Raw genomic sequence first — 20,688 nt, forward strand, 5'->3', positions numbered from 1 at the left:
CCCCAAACACATACATGCATACACCCCGTATGTACACATGCTATGTTTTCATTAAATGTACAGATCCATTACACATTACATATCACATTATGTACGTTCAGCTCTCATTGCATCCTGGCTTATTCTGATGTCATGAACTTTCTCTGATCCAAAGGGGTTTATAAACCAGCGCACTGTGTTGCTTTATTCGTGCTTTGACCATGCAAGTGAAAATTCCTGGTGGACAAGGGCAAGTGACAGCTCCATTAGGAACAAATATTTTGTACTGTATCTAGAACTGTATGTGGCAGGAAGGCTGAAGTGCCTTGGGACACACATCTCATTTGCCACTCCTTCCTGTTGACAACGCACCCACCAAACTTCCTCAAAAGAATGTTGATACGAAACCAATCTACTTCGTTCACTCGGGGGCTTTAAGAGATTATGCTCCCTAGGTAATGAACCCCCCCATTTTACGACAGCCAGTAGCTAACATACTTCAGCATACCACCTGAGAAAAACGAAAGCATAATAAACATTGCTTGATCAAAGTCTCGGCTGGGCTTAGCGCACGGGAAGTGTGGAGATTTGGCAAGACGGTTTCCCTAAGTCCCTGCATCAGTGCTGCAGAAAGGATCCAGACCCGGTTACTAAGACACAGGGAAGTGTGGAAACAGAAAAGAGGCTGGTAGCAATGTTCCCAGCACAAAGATCCACCAGCATCAGGAAGGTCATTCTTAAACCTCTCAAGTCAGTGCTTGTCTCTTTCCAACTTTATACCAGTAAGGAAGTGTGTTAAAGAGAAGAGTACCGGGGGTTGTGGGGGTGTCCACAGTTAGGGATGACTAGAGGTGGGAGGAGAAAGGTGACTGACTACATGCTAGCTGCCACAGCTCTAAAGATGGACTTATTTAAGTGGCTTAAACAGATGGAGGAGACAACGCAGGAGGAGGATTAAATACTGGAAAATAAGCTCTCCTCTGTGTCTCCCCATTGCACCACCCTGAGGTGGGCCATTGCTCGCTGATGAGGCAGTCAGAGCAGTTTTGGAAGCATGGTCTGAATCTGCTACTCTCCATATTCTAGAGCTCAGAACTAGGAAGTGCAAGTTCTCTGCAATTAATAAAAATCCAATGAAATGTGGTACATTCAGGGCTGGTGAGATGATTCGGTCGGTAAAGTGCTTGCCACACAGGCCTGACGACTGGAGTTTAATCCCTAGAACCCACAGTGGAAGGAGAGAACTGACTCCACAAAGATGACCCACAACTCCACATGTGCAATGCCCCACGTGTGTGCCTGTGTGCTCGGGTCATCTCTTGCTCTCCTAGTTTGAAGGATACAAAATAATTAGGATATGCATCACTTAAGGAAAAACGTAGAGAACAAGAAAGCATAGATTACGAAACACAGATTTCTAACTAGAAAAGCTCACTTATTGTTACTCCTTGGAGATCCTATGCTGATAATAAGAAAAGGTGATCATGTTTTCTATCAGGTAATATGCTATATGGATTCAACAGACACGGTTCCTCAGTTACTTCCATGATTAACACATTTAAAAGTGTGTGCTAACACCTACTGCATTTTACAGACAGGGCAGTAACTATCTGACATCTCCAGCCCAGGCAAAGGCTCCAGGTTCAAGCTTCACAAGAAGACGCAGCAGCGAGTCTCACAACAACTTGGGTTTTCTTACCTCTGGCTTGCTCAGGCTAGATGAAACCAAGGAACCAGATCCCACGTCCAAATCCCACTGCTTTTTACCATGATTCTCGGCATCCAATGCAGCGATCCGTCCATCTAAAGTGCTGATAATTACTAAGGATCTGTAAATGAAAAATGAACACAACAAAATTGGAAAGCAATCTTAGACACTGCACTTACTTCATCACTTGAAATAAAATCAGTTCAGTCAGTAAGAAAAGTAGGGTGAGCACTGTCCCTCAACATTTAAGGTCTTGCCACCTGTCTCCACAGAAGGACAACTAACATCATTGTGCCCTTTATCTGTTCAAGTCTCTGATGAAAACACCCCAATTTTGAGGTCTCACCGCCTTCCATATCCTCACCACCACCACGAAGATCTCAACATCCCTGGCTGTGTCCTTTCCTCCTCCCTTTTCCTTTCCAACACAATCTTCCAAACTTCCCTGCATGTATGTGTGTGTGGAGGTCAGAGCTCCAGGGGTCTTCCTGTGGCTGCTTCCCCAGGATTTTGGGTTACAGTAGTTTACCACCATTCCCTGCTTTTACCTGGGTCCTCGTGCTTATACAGTAAGCCTGTACTGAGCCCTAGCCCTGGACTCCTCCCTAAACTTTCACTCTGCTGCTTGCTTTCCTAGATCTTTCTCTAAGGACACTGCTTCCCTACAGAGAAGAGAACATTTTATCATGATTCTTGACTACCAGTTTACCTCCTTGCTACTGCTGGTTCATTTTCTTCCTCTTCTCCCTCGAAATCCTTAGGATCAGACAGTTCCATCCATCAAGCCTCCTAATGGTCCTGTGCTGACCTTGCAAAGGTCACCAGCTTATTCCTGGAAGAGTTTGACTGCCACTACCTCACATTACTTCTGCCTCAGTTCTCAGGGTTTTTACCGTGTCTACCTTGCACCAGCCTCTCCTGTCAGCCCCTTGACTCTGTCTGGACCACATTTCAAGAATGCTGCCCCAGCCACCAGCCCTTCTTGTTCCTGCTCGCTTCCTATTCTTCACTCCAACAAACCTCTGACTCCACAAGACGGTGTAACACTAATCCTACAGCCTTTCCTACCATCTTGCCCTCACCGCTTTCTTATCCACGTCTGTGAGGAAAAAAAAACACTTCTGTTGTTTCTGCCCACCCAGGCTACGGTACTTCACTACACCAACCCTGAATACACAAGAATAGGATTCAAATCTGCTGTAAGTCCCTCCAACATCAGGACCAGCTAGGCCTGATGGATATGCCTATGTTCCCAGTATCTGAGGGACTGAGGCAGAAGAACTAAAAAAAACCCCCAAAGTCCAAATACTAAATCAAGCGAGACAAACCACTCTTTTATGCCTAGCCTCCAATCCCTTTCTTGCTTTTTTTTAGAAAACTCCCACAGCACAGGGAAGTTTATCCTGGAGTCACTGTGACCTTCACAATGACAAATGCTCAGTGCCAAGTGTAAGTCCTGAAACACAGTCTTTTTAAAATTTTATTCTTCACACATATTACATCCCAACCAACTTCCCCTTCCTCCACTCCTGAAACATACTTTTTTAGTGGCTTTTAAGATACCATCTTTCCTGACTGATTTATTTATAGCCATGTGGCCCTGGTTGTTCAGGAACTCATTCTATGGACTAGGCTTGTCTTGAACTCAGAGACCCACTTGTTTCTGGCAAGCATTGCTACCATGCCTCTTTTTTTTTGTTTTTGTGAAACAGACATAGACCATTGTAGAAAACCACAACCAATTAAAATGCAGAGGACAAGAGATAATGAGATTATGTGGTGCCAAATCCCAATCATACATCTACCATGTAACTTCAAGGCTCACGGATCATTTCAGAAGAGAGAGTGTAAAGTCTGTAAGAAGCAGAGGAACAGGAAGCTTGCTGTGAGGTTGTGTCTCCTAGAAATGGCAGAGAAACTGCACCCCTGAAGTCTCATTAACAGGGCTGCCTAAACAGGACCTGAACAATGATGACACCAATGGACATATCACGGAAGTGGGAAAGCTTGAAGTGTCTTAACCCTAAATAAAAAATTACCAGCAACTGGGGAATGCTGAGATTGGGAGAAAGTCTTCCCTAGAAAAGAGCTACTCCCACCCCTGCAGCTGATTATCCAGTGCCAGTGGTCAGCCCTGAAACATAGAAGTAACTTTCTATTGACTGAACAGGTTGTAATTATATATTTAGGAGTGTGTGTGTGTGTGTGTGTGTGTGTGTGTGTGTATGTGTCTGTATATACTTAAAGAAAAAAAGGCCATGAATTTGATATAGGAAAATGGGGTAAGTGGAAAGGACTGCAGGAAGGAATGGGAACAGTGAAAATTATGTAATTATATTATAAAAGTATATTATAAAAATTATTTATTATTATTATTATTATTATTATTATTATGCTCATTTCTATGATCCTCTTTCACAATTCTATTTTCTGGTTCCTTTTAATTTTTATAGCCTTTTAAAATAGTCTCTCCCTCTGTTTAACTACTTTGGTGATCTGAGCCAGTCTCCTAGCTTCAAACACATCTCTGTGCTGGCAACTCCCAAATTTTAATGTCTGCCTTTAGGACTTTCCCTAGGTCTGGGCACACATGTCTGTTTACTAAAATGAAGTTTCCTAACAGGCTTCTTGACATATCAGTGTTGATATATCCACTGAGAATCCCTCAAATGTTCAAACTGCATGATTTCTCTTAACTGTCGTCGCTTTCACGTGGGACATACACCCTAGACACACAGCAGACTCTATAAATGACACACTGGATGAAAGAATGTTGAACACTGTTTTCAGCTGAACTGGTTGCAATTCCTACTTGAACACTAGGAATTCACCAGGCTTATTTGCCATGTTTAAAGACCACACAAGGGCAGGGATCATATCGGGTGGACAGGGAGTGCCCAGGTGGTAGTACTTGATGCCAACCTCAGCATCCCTGGGACCCACATGATAGACAAGGAGAGGTCACTCCTGAAGGCTGTCCACTGGTCTTCAATGTGTGTGCTCAAGCACACACTGAAGGAGCGCGCGTGTGCACACACGCACACACACACACACACACACACGCACGCACACACACACACAACAAACAATAAATAACATTTTTAAATCCCTTTAAAAGATCAAGCAAATTCCAAATATGTATACTTACGTTCCTGTTTGGAATTATAAGACACAACTTTATCCCTTGCATTGCATTTGATGTACAATATGCACAAAGTAAAGGAAATAAGTTAATATAAACTCATTCGAATCTCTCAAAGCACAAATTTGTGAGGTATAGGGGCACACACCACGATCCCAATGCTCAGGAGACAGAAGGATCTTCAGCAAACCAGCCTGGGCAACACACCAAGTTTAAGGCCAGCCTGGGCTACACAGTAAAACCCTGTCTAAAATAAAACAAAACATAAAATACATGTAATCACCAAATTATACATTCATTTTCCTGTTTTGAATTTTTAAGTAGTAAGTCTTTATCTAATTTGTGAAAATAAAGATGTTGGCACATAACTCTGGATGACATATCAAAGAAAAGGACCAGTCTAATATCTTTTGAGCTTTCTATCTGTCGCCTAAGCTAGTCTGGAACTCCTGAGGTCAAGAGAGCCTCACCCTTAGCCTTCTGAGTACTCTGTCAAGTATACAAAACAAAGTCTATAAAATCCTCTACCTGTCTGTTACAGGCTGGGGTGTATGACAAGCTGGCAGTCACACACTGCTTTGGCTCCTTCCCACAGCACGTGTCCTGAAGGGAGGGACCCCACGTGCCACAGCTGGAACTGAGCAGCACCGCTGGCAAACACAGACCTGAGGTTCTGTAGATCACTGAATTACAGTCAGAGGTGTACGCTCACTGCCACTGGAGAGCTGCAAGTAGCCAGACTCGGCTAAAACCAAAGTGCTCCAGCTGAACGCAGGGATAACGAGAGGACAGAGGTCACACAGGACAGAGAGATGACAAGGGGCAGAACAGGAAGGCATTTATCTCCCCACGAATTCAGAATTTCAAACAAGATGAAAACCCTTAACTTATTCAAGAATCGAAGATTTTACTGCGAGGGCCTGGAAGTCAGACCTGGTACACATCTCCATGGCTCTGCCTTTATTCTCCTCAAAGTTTCACTCAGCTTGGGCTTTTCTAATTTTTATTTATATATTTATTTTGCATGTATATGTGTGTCACGTGCAAGCTTGAGTGTGACATCTGGTGTCTTCTTCAGTTGTTCTCCATTTTATTTAATGACTTAAAAAATAAACAACAACAAGATTTATTTTTAGCTATGCTTGGTGGTACATGCCTTTAACCCTAGCACTTGGGAGGCAGGCAGGGCTGTTTAGCTGATCTGTCCATATAATGAGTTCCAGGCCAGCCAAGGCTATAGAGGACCCATATTCCTCCCTGCACACACACAAAGAGATTTATTTTTATTTATATGTAGTATGTGCATCTGTATGCTTTGCATGTGTAGGTCACATATTTGTGGTGCTTGTGGAGGCCAGAGGAAGCTGTTGGATCCCCTGGAGATGGAGTTACAAGAAATTATGAGCTGCCTGATGTGGGTACTAGGAACTAAATTTGGGTCCTCTTTGGAAGAGCAGCAAGTGCTCTTGAATGCTGAGTCCTCTATTTACTGGGACAGAATCCCCGGTGGAACCCAGAGCTTGCCAATTCCTTCTAGTCTGCTTAGCTAGTTTCCTGAGGGCAGGAGGAGCGGAGGAGTGTGGGTTCTCGTCTTCACACCTGCAGGGCTGCAAGTGCTAGCTCTACTGAGCTTTCTCCCAGCCCCTCGCCTTGTTTCTTAATAGGTGAAAAAGAAGCTATTTCTCCTAGATCAATGTAACTCAACTTGCATGATCATAAAAATTATTACAAACTATTAAAGGCTCACAAGACAATGTGTGGTGATATGCAGGGTGAGTTACACACTAAGCTCAGCTGTGCCAAATAATGTGCAATAGAGGAGGGAAGTATTCATGTTAGAACACGAGCCATAAGCACTTCTGAAGTGCTAGTTCTTTCGTGTGGCAGAGCATGTGTTTGGGGTTCCCAGCAAGCACCGTTCCATGTCTTTCCAGCTACGCCCGGAAGGGTTTCAGTGATCCAGTCGCCTTATCAAGTGCCCACAGAGGTCCCTGCTTCCCTGAGGACCAGCGCCTCACACTCTCACCTTCATTCCCATAGCGCCCCACCTCTTCCCAGCGCAAACTCACACTGCTTCTACTGCACATTCTTCCTAAAAAGCCAGAGTTTTCCCTTCCGGGAAAACAACAGACCCAAATAAAACTTACATGGTACTGTGGTTTACCACCCCTTCCACGATAGCTCAGCAGGTAGGTTCCACATCTTCTGAGGACGACGCATTCAGAAAAATCAAACCTCTCACCTAATTCCTTCCTCCCACTTCTTTGTCTCTTCACACTATAATCATTCACTTTGCTATCAGACATGTAACGCAGACATCACCTCCACCTGCTCTCTCACCCTCTTGAGGCATTAAGATCATAGCCATGTACTCTTGACCTAATCCCGAAAAGGCTGGCCACAGGGCACCCGAAGACACAGCTGGGACGCTTTGTATCTTTTAAAACATTTTATTACATTTTATTTATTTAATGTGTTTGTGTGTACACATGCACACATGTGCATTTACCATAGGAAAACTTACTGGAGTCCGTCCTCCTGTTGTGTGGGTCCCAGGGATCAAACTCAGGTAAACCGCTCAGGCAACAAGCACCTTTACCACTGAGCCATCCTATCAACTCAAGTTCACTGTTTCCTGACTCTGCGTGCGTGTGTGTGTGTGTGTGTGTGTGTGTACTGAAAGTCACCCATGTTTACTTTCAGCAGTCATGATAAAATGTACAGCATTAACTTTAGTACCATCGATAACGATTGTCCCCTCCACTCTCCGTAGAAGAACCCTGTTTTCATCTGGAGCGGCGGTATGCTTCCCTCTCAGCTAATGTCTGATCTGTGCAATGCAAGTATGGGTTCCCTTGTTGGGCTTCTACTCCTGGATAGATGTGAATTCAGGTAGCCATGTGCTCTTGGACTTTCCCCTTTCTTTATTAGGTGCTGGAGTTGCCATCCTGAGATTGTGAGCTGACAAGCAGGATGTCCTTCAGGAAGAAGGGAAAAGAAAGCACACAAGTCCACATCATTGTGGGCTGTTATGCTGTGGAGAAAAATAAACTCCTTACTTATTCACTTTGCTATCAGACATGTAACGCAGACATCACCTCCACCTGCTCTCTCACCCTCTTGAGGCATTAAGATCATAGCCATGTACTCTTGACCTAATCCCGAAGCTGCCTTTACATTTGTTTCTCCATTACCCCTGCCCTGGCCCTAAAACAGGCTCATTTTTCATCAAAACATCTTTAAAGCCTCTCTTAGGTACTTTCTGGCTCCAGGAGCTATTCTTCGTTTTTCTAATGAGCTTCCAGGGTAGAGCTTGGATTAACTTTTCTGATGTGCCAACTGCTTTGTCAGGGACAGAAGGCTTCCACAATTTGGCTCCTGTGTACTTTCCTAACCTCACTTTCTGTCACTTCTGCCAAGCTAATCCCCTCTCCTCACTGACAACACCCCCCCATGGGTTTCCAGCCTTTCAACAAGGTTCCTTTGTTCATTCAATTTTCACCCTGTCTGCAAATATTTTATTTGCCAAGTGCTTATTGCTGCTGTTTTTTTTAAAACATTTATTTTGTTTATTTGGGGGGAGCATACAGTGTGCCATAATCTGAACTGTGGAAGTAAAAGGACAATTTACAGGAGTTAATTCCCACCTTTCACCAAGTAGGTTCTAGGGATGGAAACTGTGTCCTTAGGGTTGGTGGCAAACTCCTTCACCTGCTGACCCATCTGGGTAGTCCCAGCTTTAAAGAAAATACTTAACCTAACCTAAATATTCAGGGTTTCCAGAAAGAAATAACTATAGTTATTACCTAAGGTTTGACATCATTTGAGCTCAAGACAAAGAAGTTTGTTGAAACAGGATGTCTTATGGCCTCAGATAACACTGCATATATCAGAGGATGGCCCTGAATGCCTGGTCCTTCTGCCTCTGCCTCTTAGTGCTGGGATTACAGGTATATGTCACCACAGATGGCTTGGCTTCTTACTGTTTTCCTTATTAAATGTCTCATTCCATTACATTATTTTAAAAACCTATGGGCCCATGGGTTCCCACCAGATCTCACAGGTCCCATATGCAGGCACACAGTGATCTGGGAACTTGGGCTTAGAAATCCTGCTAAGTTCACTGTAACCCCTCCCCACACAACGCCCTTCCATGAGTGATTTTGTTGCCTAGTCTACCTGAAAGAATATTTTTTATTAAAATTTTTATTTATTATTATGCACACTCGTGAGAGAGAGAAAGAAAGACAGAGAGAGAGTCAATTCTTCCTTGTCTCTGCTGAGACACTGTGTGTTCCAGGCTAGCTGACCTGCAAGTATCTGGGTGATTCTCCTGTCTGTGCCTCCCATCTCTGTGTAGGAGTGTAAGGATTACAGACGTGGCAATCATCTGGGTTCCAGAGATCAAGTGTAGTCACTGCCAGGCTTTGTGGCAACCACTTCTCTGGCCTTTGGCATTTCTTTGACATATATATGTTTTGCCTGCGTATATGTGCACTGCATACATGCCTGGTGTTCCGGGTGGTCAGAAGAGGGTATCACGTCACTTGGAATGGGAGTTATGGATGGTTATAAGTCACCATACAGGTGCTGGGAACCAAACCTGGGACCTCTGCAAGAGCAGCAAGTGTTCTCAACCACTGAGACATCTCTCCAGTTCCCACGCTGACACTTTTCCTGTTTAAGGATTTGATAAAATGACAGCAACAGTCCCAATCTCTTCACCTTCATGCCATTATAGGGATGCCTGACTATCTACTACAATCTAGTTAATTCTGTAAACCAAGTTATTTCTGTCAGACCCTGAGCTTCTCTCTACTCTCATTCCCCAACAGTGCCTAGCTTAGGAAAGAAATGCTTATTACACAGATTACCTGACATAAAGGCATTCATTACCACATAAAACAGAAAGGAGGCCAACAGAAAGAAGAAAAGAAATGGAACTTGCTTTGGATCACTCCCAGACAAGTTTAGGACAGGACTGGGGAATTTCAGACTTCCCAACACTATTAAGTCTGTCAACTCTAAATCTTCCCAAATGACTATTATGTTACTGTAATATGCAGCTTTTTTTTTCCTTCCGGAAATGTCATCAAGGTTTCATTTATCTTATAACCACTCTGATTATGCCCTCAATTCAGCAGAAATGACCTTAGGCCAAGTGAATACACAGGCTGCCTTGGCTCTGACTAAAGTTGATCAGAGAACATCTGTCTACTGACAGTTAAGTTTGCTGGATTCTGGAAGATACTAAACTCCTTTGTAAAGTTATTTCAAGGAAGTCTTATATCCTGTGGACAGTTCCAGCAGGTGAAAGAATGCATTATCTGGATTGAATAGTTTACAGATTAACAACTGCTTGCTTTAATATTTTCCATTTATTTCCTTCTAGTGAATATACTTTAGACATCTGGAAATGTGACTTTATTGGAAAAAAATATACATATATATAGCCAGATGCAGTAGCAAATGCCTGTAATCCCAGCACGCAGAGGCAGGGGAGGCAGAGGCAGACCTGGTCTACAAAGGGAGTTCAGGAAAGCCAAGGCTACACAGAAAAACCCTGTTTTATAAACACCAAAACAAAACAAAAAAAAATTAAAAATACCCAAAAAGTAGCCCCCAAAAACAAAAAGAAACATAAGCCAAGAATCTTCCACCATACACACATCAATAAACGAAGCATGTATTCTCATAAAAACAACAAACCTAGTGCTGACTGGCTTTGACTTCCTAGTCCTCATCTACTAAGTAAATCTTACAATCAAGTTTCCTGTATTTAAACATATGATAAGAACAACCAGGCCTCAAGTGAAAATAAACGTAACGCCTAACACTGTCAACTATGCTCAATTGTTTTGACATATCAGCTAGACCTTGAAGAAACTTAAGCAAATTTACAGGTAACATAAGAGTAACAGAGAGTCCTTTTTAATGGAAACTTTTTCGGGGCAGGAATGGTGCCACAAGCCTGCAATTCTAGCACTAGGGAATCTGTAGGATCATGAGTTTGGGCCAGCCTGGGCTACACTGTAACATTCTGTCTTAAAAAAAAAAAAAAGTCCCAACATTTCATCATTTAAATGGTAGAAGCTGGAGGATCATGAGTTCAAGTCCAGCCTGGGCTAGGTGAAGAAAATAAAAAAAAGCATTGTCATGTTATATAATGAAACAATTTTACTCAGAATGGTTACTCACAAATACAACAGGATTTTTAAAAGCTTCATATTTAATTTCCTCCTGTCACATTTACTGTACCTTACAAAGTTCTCTACCTTTTGTTATTGCTGTCTTATGAAGGTTTTGTTTGTTTGTTTGTTTGCTTGCTTTCTGTGCTCTGGATTAAGCCTTGGGCCTTTCTCATGCTACCCAGAGTCCCTCAAAGTGTTTTAAACCAATTTGATAAACACGTACAAATAACATGGATTTATGCTGCTTTCAATATAAAAAAGAAAAAAAAAAAAAGCAGGTGGAGATCCCAGGTAATTGGTACTGAGGAGCCAAGTTCTAACTACTGCTCACAGCCACTGACAGATAGGTCACTTTTGTAAAATGAACTTACAGAATTGAGTTCAGATACAAAACAGCTTAGCCTCTGTCACAGATATTCAGTCTAGGCATCAGGTAAGTCAAAGGAAACGACAGAGAGGAAAGACAGTCTATTTATTGGCCTAAAGCTTGTTTAGTTTGGCTTACAACTTGTTTGGGAAGTTCCATGTAAATTCTTCTTTAAATATGATTTTTGGTAACCCCCTGGAGTGGGCAGAGGGAGCACTGACAGGCCTACACGATTGATGACGCTGTCTTTTGACACAGTATTTGGAGATACTATATTATTTAAAGGCCTGAAGGGGTTTAAAGCAACAAAGAAAATACTATGATTATGGATTTAAAAATCCGAGGAAGACCAGATTTCTGCACCCTTACTTGTTATCAGCTCAGTTTGGGAAAAGACTGAGGCTTTGTTTTTTTTTTTTTTTTTTTTTAAAAAAAAGAATTAAATCATTTTACATTTGCAAAATATTTGATGTTGTCTCCTTAAATTCAAAAACTTCCACTAGCAGATGCTCAGTGTATAGAGAAACCAGAAAGACCTATCAACTTTAGTTAGGAAGTAGAGAGAGCAAGCAAGGAAAAAGGAAATACACTTTGCAAGATTAATTTGCCCTTTATAGCTTCAAAATGTCTTCAATGTGCAAATGACCCAGCCACTTCAGGAACCTCAAGACAAACTTTGCAGGCCCAACCCACTGCAACTGCAGGAGTAACACTTGGCAATTTGCTACATATGTTGAAACTAGAGCTGATATATAAGTGCAGCCAGTAGACATAAAATCTGCCAGTTAAGTGTGATTGAGGTGTTCTTCTCAATTTCGTGTGTGTGTGTGTGTGTGTGTGTCGGAGGAAGTGGAAGCAGATACCATTTACCAGTCTAAAGCTCAGAAGAAAACTTTCAGAGACTGCTACTGAAAAAACCAAGTTCACATTTTTGGAAAAATGAGTGTTTGTCCGGTTAGTCACATGCCTGAGGCACAGAGTAAACGTGGACACTGGTAAAGAGGATGAAAGCCTATCAAGGGAGAGAGGAAAATGAATCTCCGGTAGGTCCCATCTAGTTAAGCATCAAAAGACAAGGCACAAAAAAGCAGACCTTAATTCTCCACCTCCCCCTGTTCTGCCAGTGCCATGGTTCTTCACAGCTGTTTGCAATCACCGCTTGGTTAACTCAGCTCAGTCTCCCTAGCCCTCCTCTTGACACAAACAGGATATCGCTCTATTATCATGGAACCAATCATTTCAGGGTTTTGACTTGTAAAGGACACTTAGAAAAAAACTTTTGAATAATTATCTCCTGCTGACCCAACTCACCCTTGGCTTTCTCACTCATTCACACAACACTAACTTCACGCTGCGGTGCAGTCCTGTGGGCCAGAGATCACATACTCTCCTGACTTCCTCTATTTTCACTGTTTCTCTGAATACAGAAAAAAGTGACCCTGCTGACTGACAAGCAGATTCCTTTCTCGAAGAACTCACAGCAATCCTCCTACCTTTGCCTCCCAGGCCCTGGGATTATAAGCAAGAGCCACCTCACAGGGCTTTCCTTTATGTTTTCCTTTTTTCCTTCATTTTTCAACCTGTCTATACAGGCTCCTTCCTCGTAGACTATCCGTGAGGAAAGAAGGGAGTAAGAGGGGAGTGAGACATTGCTATTTATTTCCTTATTTTACCTGTTAAGTGTGCTCATCACCAAATCTTTCCAGACTCAGTCCTATCCTCCTACATAGTCAGCTGTGTTTGGGCTTTGTTTGAGATGAAGGCATTTCCTGGGGCTTTTTGTGCCCCTCCCCCTTTTTTCTTATAACTATGGCTATCTGTCCTGCCTTCACTCTAGTCCAAGTCTTTCCTTTCCATCTTCTGGCCAAGCATCTATCTGGATGACTTGCATCTCTGAGGCATCAGGACCAATACCAAAATACCTTAATTTTTCTTCCCAGATTTCCTAAGCCTTTCAATGTTTCTGTTCGTTCTCATCTTCTGGCCACCAACTCTTGATCTTATTATAGATGTATCAAAAGAAGAAGAACCAATTTACTTGCCAGGAACTAAGATTTTGCTTCAATTATCTCTCACATAAGTCCCATGTAATGGCACATTCCACTGAACTGCTATAACATTCTTTTAGTATCCTTACCTCAAGTTTCAATAAATCTTGTTGCTAGAGGAATACCTCAGCATGACTTTTGCTTAGGCCTGCTATTCAAGATAACATTTCTCAAATGTTCCATAAATATAAATTGTATGGTGATCTATTACAGTGGAGATGCTTGGCAGTAAGCTGGGTGGTACCTGATTGTGGAGGTCTAACACATTTCCAACGGATGATGTTAGGATAGGAAAAACACACACACAGAGAGACACACAGGTCAAAATGGTCTCATATAATTTCCAGCCCCCATGTCTCTTGCTGTCTTAAGTCCACTATCTTTCAGAATTCTATCCATTTTCAAGAACCAAATCCTTCTGTCAAAGCAATTTCTTATCTATGAACCTACCTCACCCCTTTGCCCTACAAAGGGCAAAACACCACAAAACTTTAGATCACCCATGACACTTCATTTGTACCGCTTTGACCCAGCAGTAAGACCTCCTGTTTCATCCCACCTGCTGGACTTCGTAGGCTTCCCAAAGGCAGAAGCTATCTGCTCTATAGCCATAAACCGGGTCAGCTCTGGTCAGCTTTAGTAAGCACCTACTGCTACAGGTATGTGTTCTAAGGAAAATAGAATATTTCATTCTACTTTGTGTAATTTACTCTGTGCAGCTACTTCATTCTACGAGAGTCTACACATTATCAAATGCAGGAAAATCGTGCTATTTGCTATTTAAAAACTTTTTAATATAAACATTCAGGCAGTGTACTGGGAATTTTAGGGCTTAGCCTGTTTCTGGTAGTCGCTGGGTACATATATCAAGCTTCTGATACTTGTTACAATCTAGTAACTACCTACTATGTTACAAACTTATACTTTCTAACTTAGATGTGACCCTCCTGTCTTAATTTACCTAATGCTCTTTTATCATTCCTTTTGTTAAAAACAGTACCACTTTCTACACTCGGACTGTCTGCAAAATCCTTTATTATTAAAGTGTTTTAGATTAGACGAAGACCTTGCTCTAAAACTTGTCTCTTGAATTTATATGCTTAAAAAGGCCACGAAACCCAACCGAAATAAAGTATGCTAACTCCCTTTAAATATCAAAGAACTGCCAGTATACAAGAACCTAACCACAGTCCTTAAACTTTCAGTGTGTTGAAGAGCTGAGGGGAGTGCTTGTTCAACACGCAGATTCCAGGTTCATACCCAGAAAGTCTTGGTTTAGTAAACGGGGGCGGAGCCTAGAAAACTGTCCATTTAACCAGCATCCCCTTGGCAATTCTGATGCAGGTGTTCCCGCAGATCTCAATTAGAGAAACAGAAAATCAAAACCCTAGACCAGGCGCCACGACGGACCTGTATTTGGAGGATAAGTATAGACACCTCTTTTGAAAGTCCGTTCTCAAAACAACTGTCGCAACAGCACCAGGACAGAATGAGTCACATATTTGGGTGTGGGAGTGTAGAAGGGACCCCCGGAGGATGGTTAAAAACAATGAAAGCGGGGAACTGACTTTCTTTCCTACGCCGGGTGCTGTGTTCTCCAAGCATCCCTCATCCTATTTTAAGGATGCTGTTGCCCTCGCACAGCCAGGACCAGGCAGGCGCTCCGGAAGGTGTCGCGGCTTTCTACCCATCCGCAGTCACTCTCATCCCTGCGAGAGGAACCCCGACTCCGGTTCGCAACCTCTCACCTGCCGCGCGGCCGCAGCTCCACGTCGTCGTCGTCGGGCTCCGTCGCGCGTGATTCCTGTTCGCCGGCGGCAGCCGGCAATGCCTCGGCGTCCTCCACGGTCACCTCGGCTGGAGCGACCGCAGGTACCCGCGCAGCCGAAGTCGGGGCGGCCGCTGCCCCCAGGCTAAACGCCGCATCCGCCGCGGGCGCTAGCAGGCTGCGGGCGCGCGCGGCCGCCGAGACCCCCGCCGCGCAGCCCAGCAGCAGCAGCAGCAGCAGCAGCGCGCGCAGCCCGGGCCGGGTGGCGCGCTCCATCAGCGGCCCGCCCCACGCGCGGGCATGGAGAGCCGGCCGTCGGCGCTCGCCCGTCCCGCCGCTCGGAGCCCCGGAGCACCGCGAGCGCGCACCACGGACCCCGCCGCCTCCCGACTTCGCGCCGCAGCAGCACGGCTGCCGGGCCACGTCTCAGCCACCACCACCTGAGTGACAGCCTTGTGCGGACATCGCCCATTGAGCGAGTGTTCTGCGCGTCTGAGCTGCGATTGGCTGAGCGTCCTGCCATTCCGAGCCGGTCCTGGTTGTCAACATTATACCTTCCAATCAAATTGTAGTTTTGCCCGTGGAAGTCCGGCCCTTTTCCGGAAGCTGTGACCAATGAGAAATGCCCCTCCCCAGAGTCCTCCTAGCTGATTGCTGAACCATTCCATATCCCGAACGCCTTCTCCGGTACAGATTGGCCCACCCTGCAATTAGCCTCGCCCCTCGGACCGAGGCGCTGGAGAAGACTTGAAGATCATTGGTGCAAGTGGATGCCCTTCAAAGGCCGGCGATAACTGCTTCTTGATTGGTTGGAAGCGGCACCTAGTACGTGGCTGATTCTGACTGTGAAGAGGATGGTCCCCAGTGAAAGGAAGAGTAGGAGGAAGTCCCGGGTGGCCGGGAGGTGGCCGACCTTAAAGGGATATATGCTTTTGCTCGTCCAAGCTGGATCTATTTGGAAGAAAGGGAAAGGGGAGGGTGGTGTGTGTGGCTGCGCAGGTCGCCTGTCCTTAAAACTTAAGAGAAAAGTTCAGGAGTTGTCCAGTAGCGGCCTGGACGGTACTGAGAATTACAGCTTTGATAGAGAAGACAGTGACCTGTAGAACAGAAAACCCAGCGCGCCTGGAACGTCACCTACTCGGTTATAAACGAGGAACCCACGCCCGGCGCCCTTAAGTAATCTGCTCAAGGTCACATAGTCATAAAATGCGACTTAATTTCAAGTCTCCGGGTCGGTTTGGCGCGCTTTACACTGCCCTAAGGAGACAGAACTACAAATGGCCAAAGTGGAGAAAGTTTGAACGGTTGGCTAAATCATGTAAAATTCTCTTAAGAACACCCTGAAGATTCCTGAGCAGGTGTGTGGGACAGTAAGAAGGTGCATCCTTCAGCATGGTATTCAGGACACCAACCAAAGCACTGGGAAGATTTTTAATGATGTTGGCAATTTGTGTGCGCTGGTCTCCGCCTGCAAAGCACACCAAGTTCCTCCCAGCCCCAATCCATATAAACTTGTTTCTCCCTTTAGTTCTTACCACGTTTCTTCGCTCTGTTGTACAACAAATCCCTCGATGCCTTATCTTCCTTTCTTGTTCCCTCGTCTCACACTCGCTGTACCGGCTCACTCCACCCAGCTCTGACACTCTGACATGTTTTTGATGAAGGCGAGTCCCGTTTTCATCCCAAATGTCTTCGACTGTGGAACTCATTTCTCTATGACCTGCAAATGACCATCTGTTTTGCTCAGGATGAAAACCAGAGACCTGAAGTTCATACCCCGAGTATGAGTTCTCTAGGGTTGTCATTGCAAATCCCACAAAGCATGCATGCTCTAGAGACTAGAATTCCACTATTAGGAGCCGTCGGGGCTGAATTTGTGCCACTCTATTGCCTCTTCATGTGAACGTTCCTCCGCACACATGAATCTCTTTTTTTTTTTCTTTCTTTTTACTTATTCTTAGAGATTTTAAGTTCATATGTGTATCAGTCCTGTTGTCTGGAGGAAACTTTCATTGGAGTTATTGCCACTTCTGGCTCTGACAATCTTTCCTCTTCTTGTGCACAGCACTTTGAGGCTTGAGGAGAGAGGTTTGATACAGACATCCTGTTTAGGGCCAAGTGCTCCAAAGTCTCTGACTGTCTGTAAATGGTTTAGTTCTGGATCTCTTTGTTAATTGTCACCAATTGCAAAAAGAAGTTTCTCTGATGAGGGTTGAACACTGCTCTACTCTATGGGTACAGCAATATGACATTAGGAGTCATTTTATTGCTATGTTCTTATAACACAACAGTAGTGGTTTTGCCCTACTACTAGATAAGTCTGTGGCCCATCTAATCTCAAGTTCTTGGTCACTTCAGCAGCGTCAGCTTATGGGTTCCATCTTATGGAGTGGGCCTTAAATCCAATAAAAAGTGGCTGGCTACTCCCATAACATTTGTGCCACTATTGCATATGTGGATTCAACAGGGACCCTGACAGCATACAAAAGAACTACAAAGTCCCAAACCAGACAAAATCGCAGCATTGACAATTCTGGGGAAGTAGACACAAAGTTCTACCTTTAAAGCCATATATTCTTGCCAGGAAAAGGAAAGCTAGTTTTCTATAATGGAGTCTCCCTAGGTATATCAGCCACACACCAGGGCAGGCCCCTTGCCTAGGGTAATTAGCTAGCTAAGACAAAAAGCTGTTTTGTGCACTTTTTGTTTTGCTTTGGAAGCGGTTTTGTCCTATTAAATATTTTTTCAGTTTCTTTGCTTTCATTTTCGGTTGTGCCCCCTCCCCTGTTTTTGTTTTATAAAGAACGTGATGCTGAGTGAGTAGTGAGGAGAGAAGGAGTTGGGGGGAAGGGAAATACCACAAATTATATATTGGATGAAAAAAATAAATTTATAATGTAAAAATGTTTTACTTTAATTATTTTTAACTATGTGTATGTGTATCTCTGAGTATAGGTTTGTATATGTGAGCACAGTGTTTGTGGAGGCCAGAAGGCATAGGAGCCCATGGAGCTGGAGTTACAGGTAATTCCGAGCTGCTTGACGTGATGTTGGAACCCAAACTATTGTCCTGTGCAAGAGCAATGCATGCTTTTAAACACTTACAGTTTCTCCCATCCTTCTTTTTATTCTTGGAAAGACTTCAGCCATACTGGTTTAAAGCTCCATCCTAAGGCTTCATTTTAACTCAGTCATCTCCTGGAAGGTCTTACCTACAAATTGTACTCGGAGATGCCAGGGTTAGGATTTCAACATATAGATTTAGAGGGGAGGGACATAGCTCAGTATATAACTTCTGGACACCCACAAGATGTGTTTTCACTTTATCCAAAGTTGTATTAACTTCCCAATGAGGCGCCTCTCATTTACCTTATTTAAATTAGAACCCTTACTTTCTCTGCTCTTTTCCTACTGTATTTCTCTCAGGCTTTAAATGCTATACATACTATTCTTATCTTTATTGCCTGCATACCTCTATTTGTATGTAAGTTTTTGATAATCTGCTCATCAATGTATTTCAAAGTGCCCAACAAAGTTCAGGTGTCAGTAAGTGTTTAATAAATATTTATTATGAATAAATAGATACTCAAGAATGGGAAAGAAAGAAACAAGTAGAGAATGAGAGTGCTGTTGTTATGGATGGAGGGATCAGTAGAAGCAATTTCCTAAAGTGTCTGAGGACACAGGAACAGCTCTGCTTTCCATTTTGAAAGCAGAGATTAGGAGGCATTCCTAGAGAAAAAATTATATTGAAATATAGAGAAAGTACATCTTTAAAAAAAAGCTCAAACCAGTTGACTCAGTGATTCGCTCAAAAAAACATGTGATAAGTGATAATAAATGATATGAGGAAGTTGCCAGAAAACTAACATCAGTTGAAAAATGATTCTTAACAGCTTGTAACAGCCCTTTTAAAACGAGCTGGTGCCTATGTTGGTGGAAACAGTCTTTATGGTTTTGTAAATTTTTCACAAAGTAATCATGGCATGAAGAAGGCTGTTAATGTAAGCTGATGAATCGGGAGTCTGCTCACTATCTTTAAATGATGCAAATGTTTTGTTGTTCTTCATGCATTTATTTCGTTAGATGTTAGGGGATATCTCATGGCACCTGCATGCAGTAATTAATAAGAATGTAACCAAAACAGCTGTGGTCCTTGTTCTTCTGACGTTTAATAGCTTATCCACGTAGGCAGACAGACATTAGTGATTATGCATATACTTTATGTATTTATAAAAACAAAGAGAAGTGCTCTGATGGATGAAGTAGCCCTAAAAGAACAGTGATAGACACAGCTAGTATGGATCATTTCTTTGATACTCAGGGAAATGACAAGCAAATCTTTCCACTTTGGAAAAGGAAAACAGTCATGACTCAGAAGCAGCTGACTGGGGTAATAACTTGAAAGGCAGAAAAGGAAGCCTGTCTGTTTTAGGTCAGCATAGCATGTCTCAGCGATAGACAGAGTCTCTGAGCCTGGTCTGAGTGTCCTGGGGGAGTGAAGGGGTGTGGAACTAAGCAAACCAGCTGGTCAGTGAGCGGAGGCCAAGAAAAGGAGTCTGGCACCGAAGTGTCCTGAGCCAAGGCTGCTCTGAACAATTAAGACCTAAAACAAGCTTGGTCCAGAAGGTCTGTAAGATGGATCTGAGATTCAGAAACTGCAGACTCATTCCATTAAAAGAGAGAGTGTTTGACATCATGTCTGAGGGTAAATAACAAGAGCCTTTCCTGCTGTGAATAAGTAAGGAGTTTATTTTTCTCCACAGCATAACAGCCCACAATGATGTGGACTTGTGTGCTTTCTTTTCCCTTCTTCCTGAAGGACATCCTGCTTGTCAGCTCACAATCTCAGGATGGCAACTCCAGCACCTAATAAAGAAAGGGGAAAGTCCAAGAGCACATGGCTACCTGAATTCACATCTATCCAGGAGTAGAAGCCCAACAAGGGAACCCATACTTGCATTGCACAGATCAGACATTAGCTGAGAGGGAAGCATACCGCCGCTCCAGATGAAAACAGGGTTCTTCTACGGAGAGTGGAGGGGACAATCGTTATCGATGGTACTAAAGTTAATGCTGTACATTTTATCATGACTGCTGAAAGTAAACATGGGTGAATTTCAGTACACACACACACACACACGCAGAGTCAGGAAACAGTGAACTTGAGTTGATAGGATGGCTCAGTGGTAAAGGTGCTTGTTGCCTGAGCGGTTTACCTGAGTTTGATCCCTGGGACCCACACAACAGGAGGACGGACTCCAGTAAGTTTTCCTATGGTGAATGCACATGTGTGCATGTGTACACACAAACACATTAAATAAATAAAATGTAATAAAATGTTTTAAAAGATACAAAGTGTCCCAGCTGTGTCTTCGGGTGCCCTGTGGCCAGCCTTTTCCTTTTTTTTTTCTTTGAGACAAAGTCTTTGCTACGTAGACGAGCCAGCTGGCCTTAAACTTAGAGATTTACTTGCCTCTGCCGC

General features: G+C 43.5%; 1 protein-coding gene across 1 annotated transcript in view; it reads right to left on the reverse strand.

Annotated features, from left to right (window-relative positions):
* The window catches only part of Eif2ak3 (eukaryotic translation initiation factor 2 alpha kinase 3), a 57,373-nt gene extending 41,684 nt beyond the window's left edge, over window positions 1-15,689 (reverse strand). Inside the window, exons 1-2 of the mRNA XM_021657524.2 lie at window positions 15,184-15,689; window positions 1,679-1,808 (exon numbers count right to left, since the gene is read on the reverse strand). Coding sequence (XP_021513199.1) covers window positions 1,679-1,808; window positions 15,184-15,479 — 426 coding nt within the window. The 5' untranslated portion in view covers window positions 15,480-15,689. The remainder of the gene's footprint in view (window positions 1-1,678; window positions 1,809-15,183) is intronic.
* Window positions 15,690-20,688: the final 4,999 nt, after the last annotated feature.

The sequence above is a fragment of the Meriones unguiculatus genome, chromosome 5 (assembly GCF_030254825.1).
Source record: "Meriones unguiculatus strain TT.TT164.6M chromosome 5, Bangor_MerUng_6.1, whole genome shotgun sequence".
NCBI classification, from domain to species: Eukaryota; Metazoa; Chordata; class Mammalia; order Rodentia; family Muridae; genus Meriones; species Meriones unguiculatus.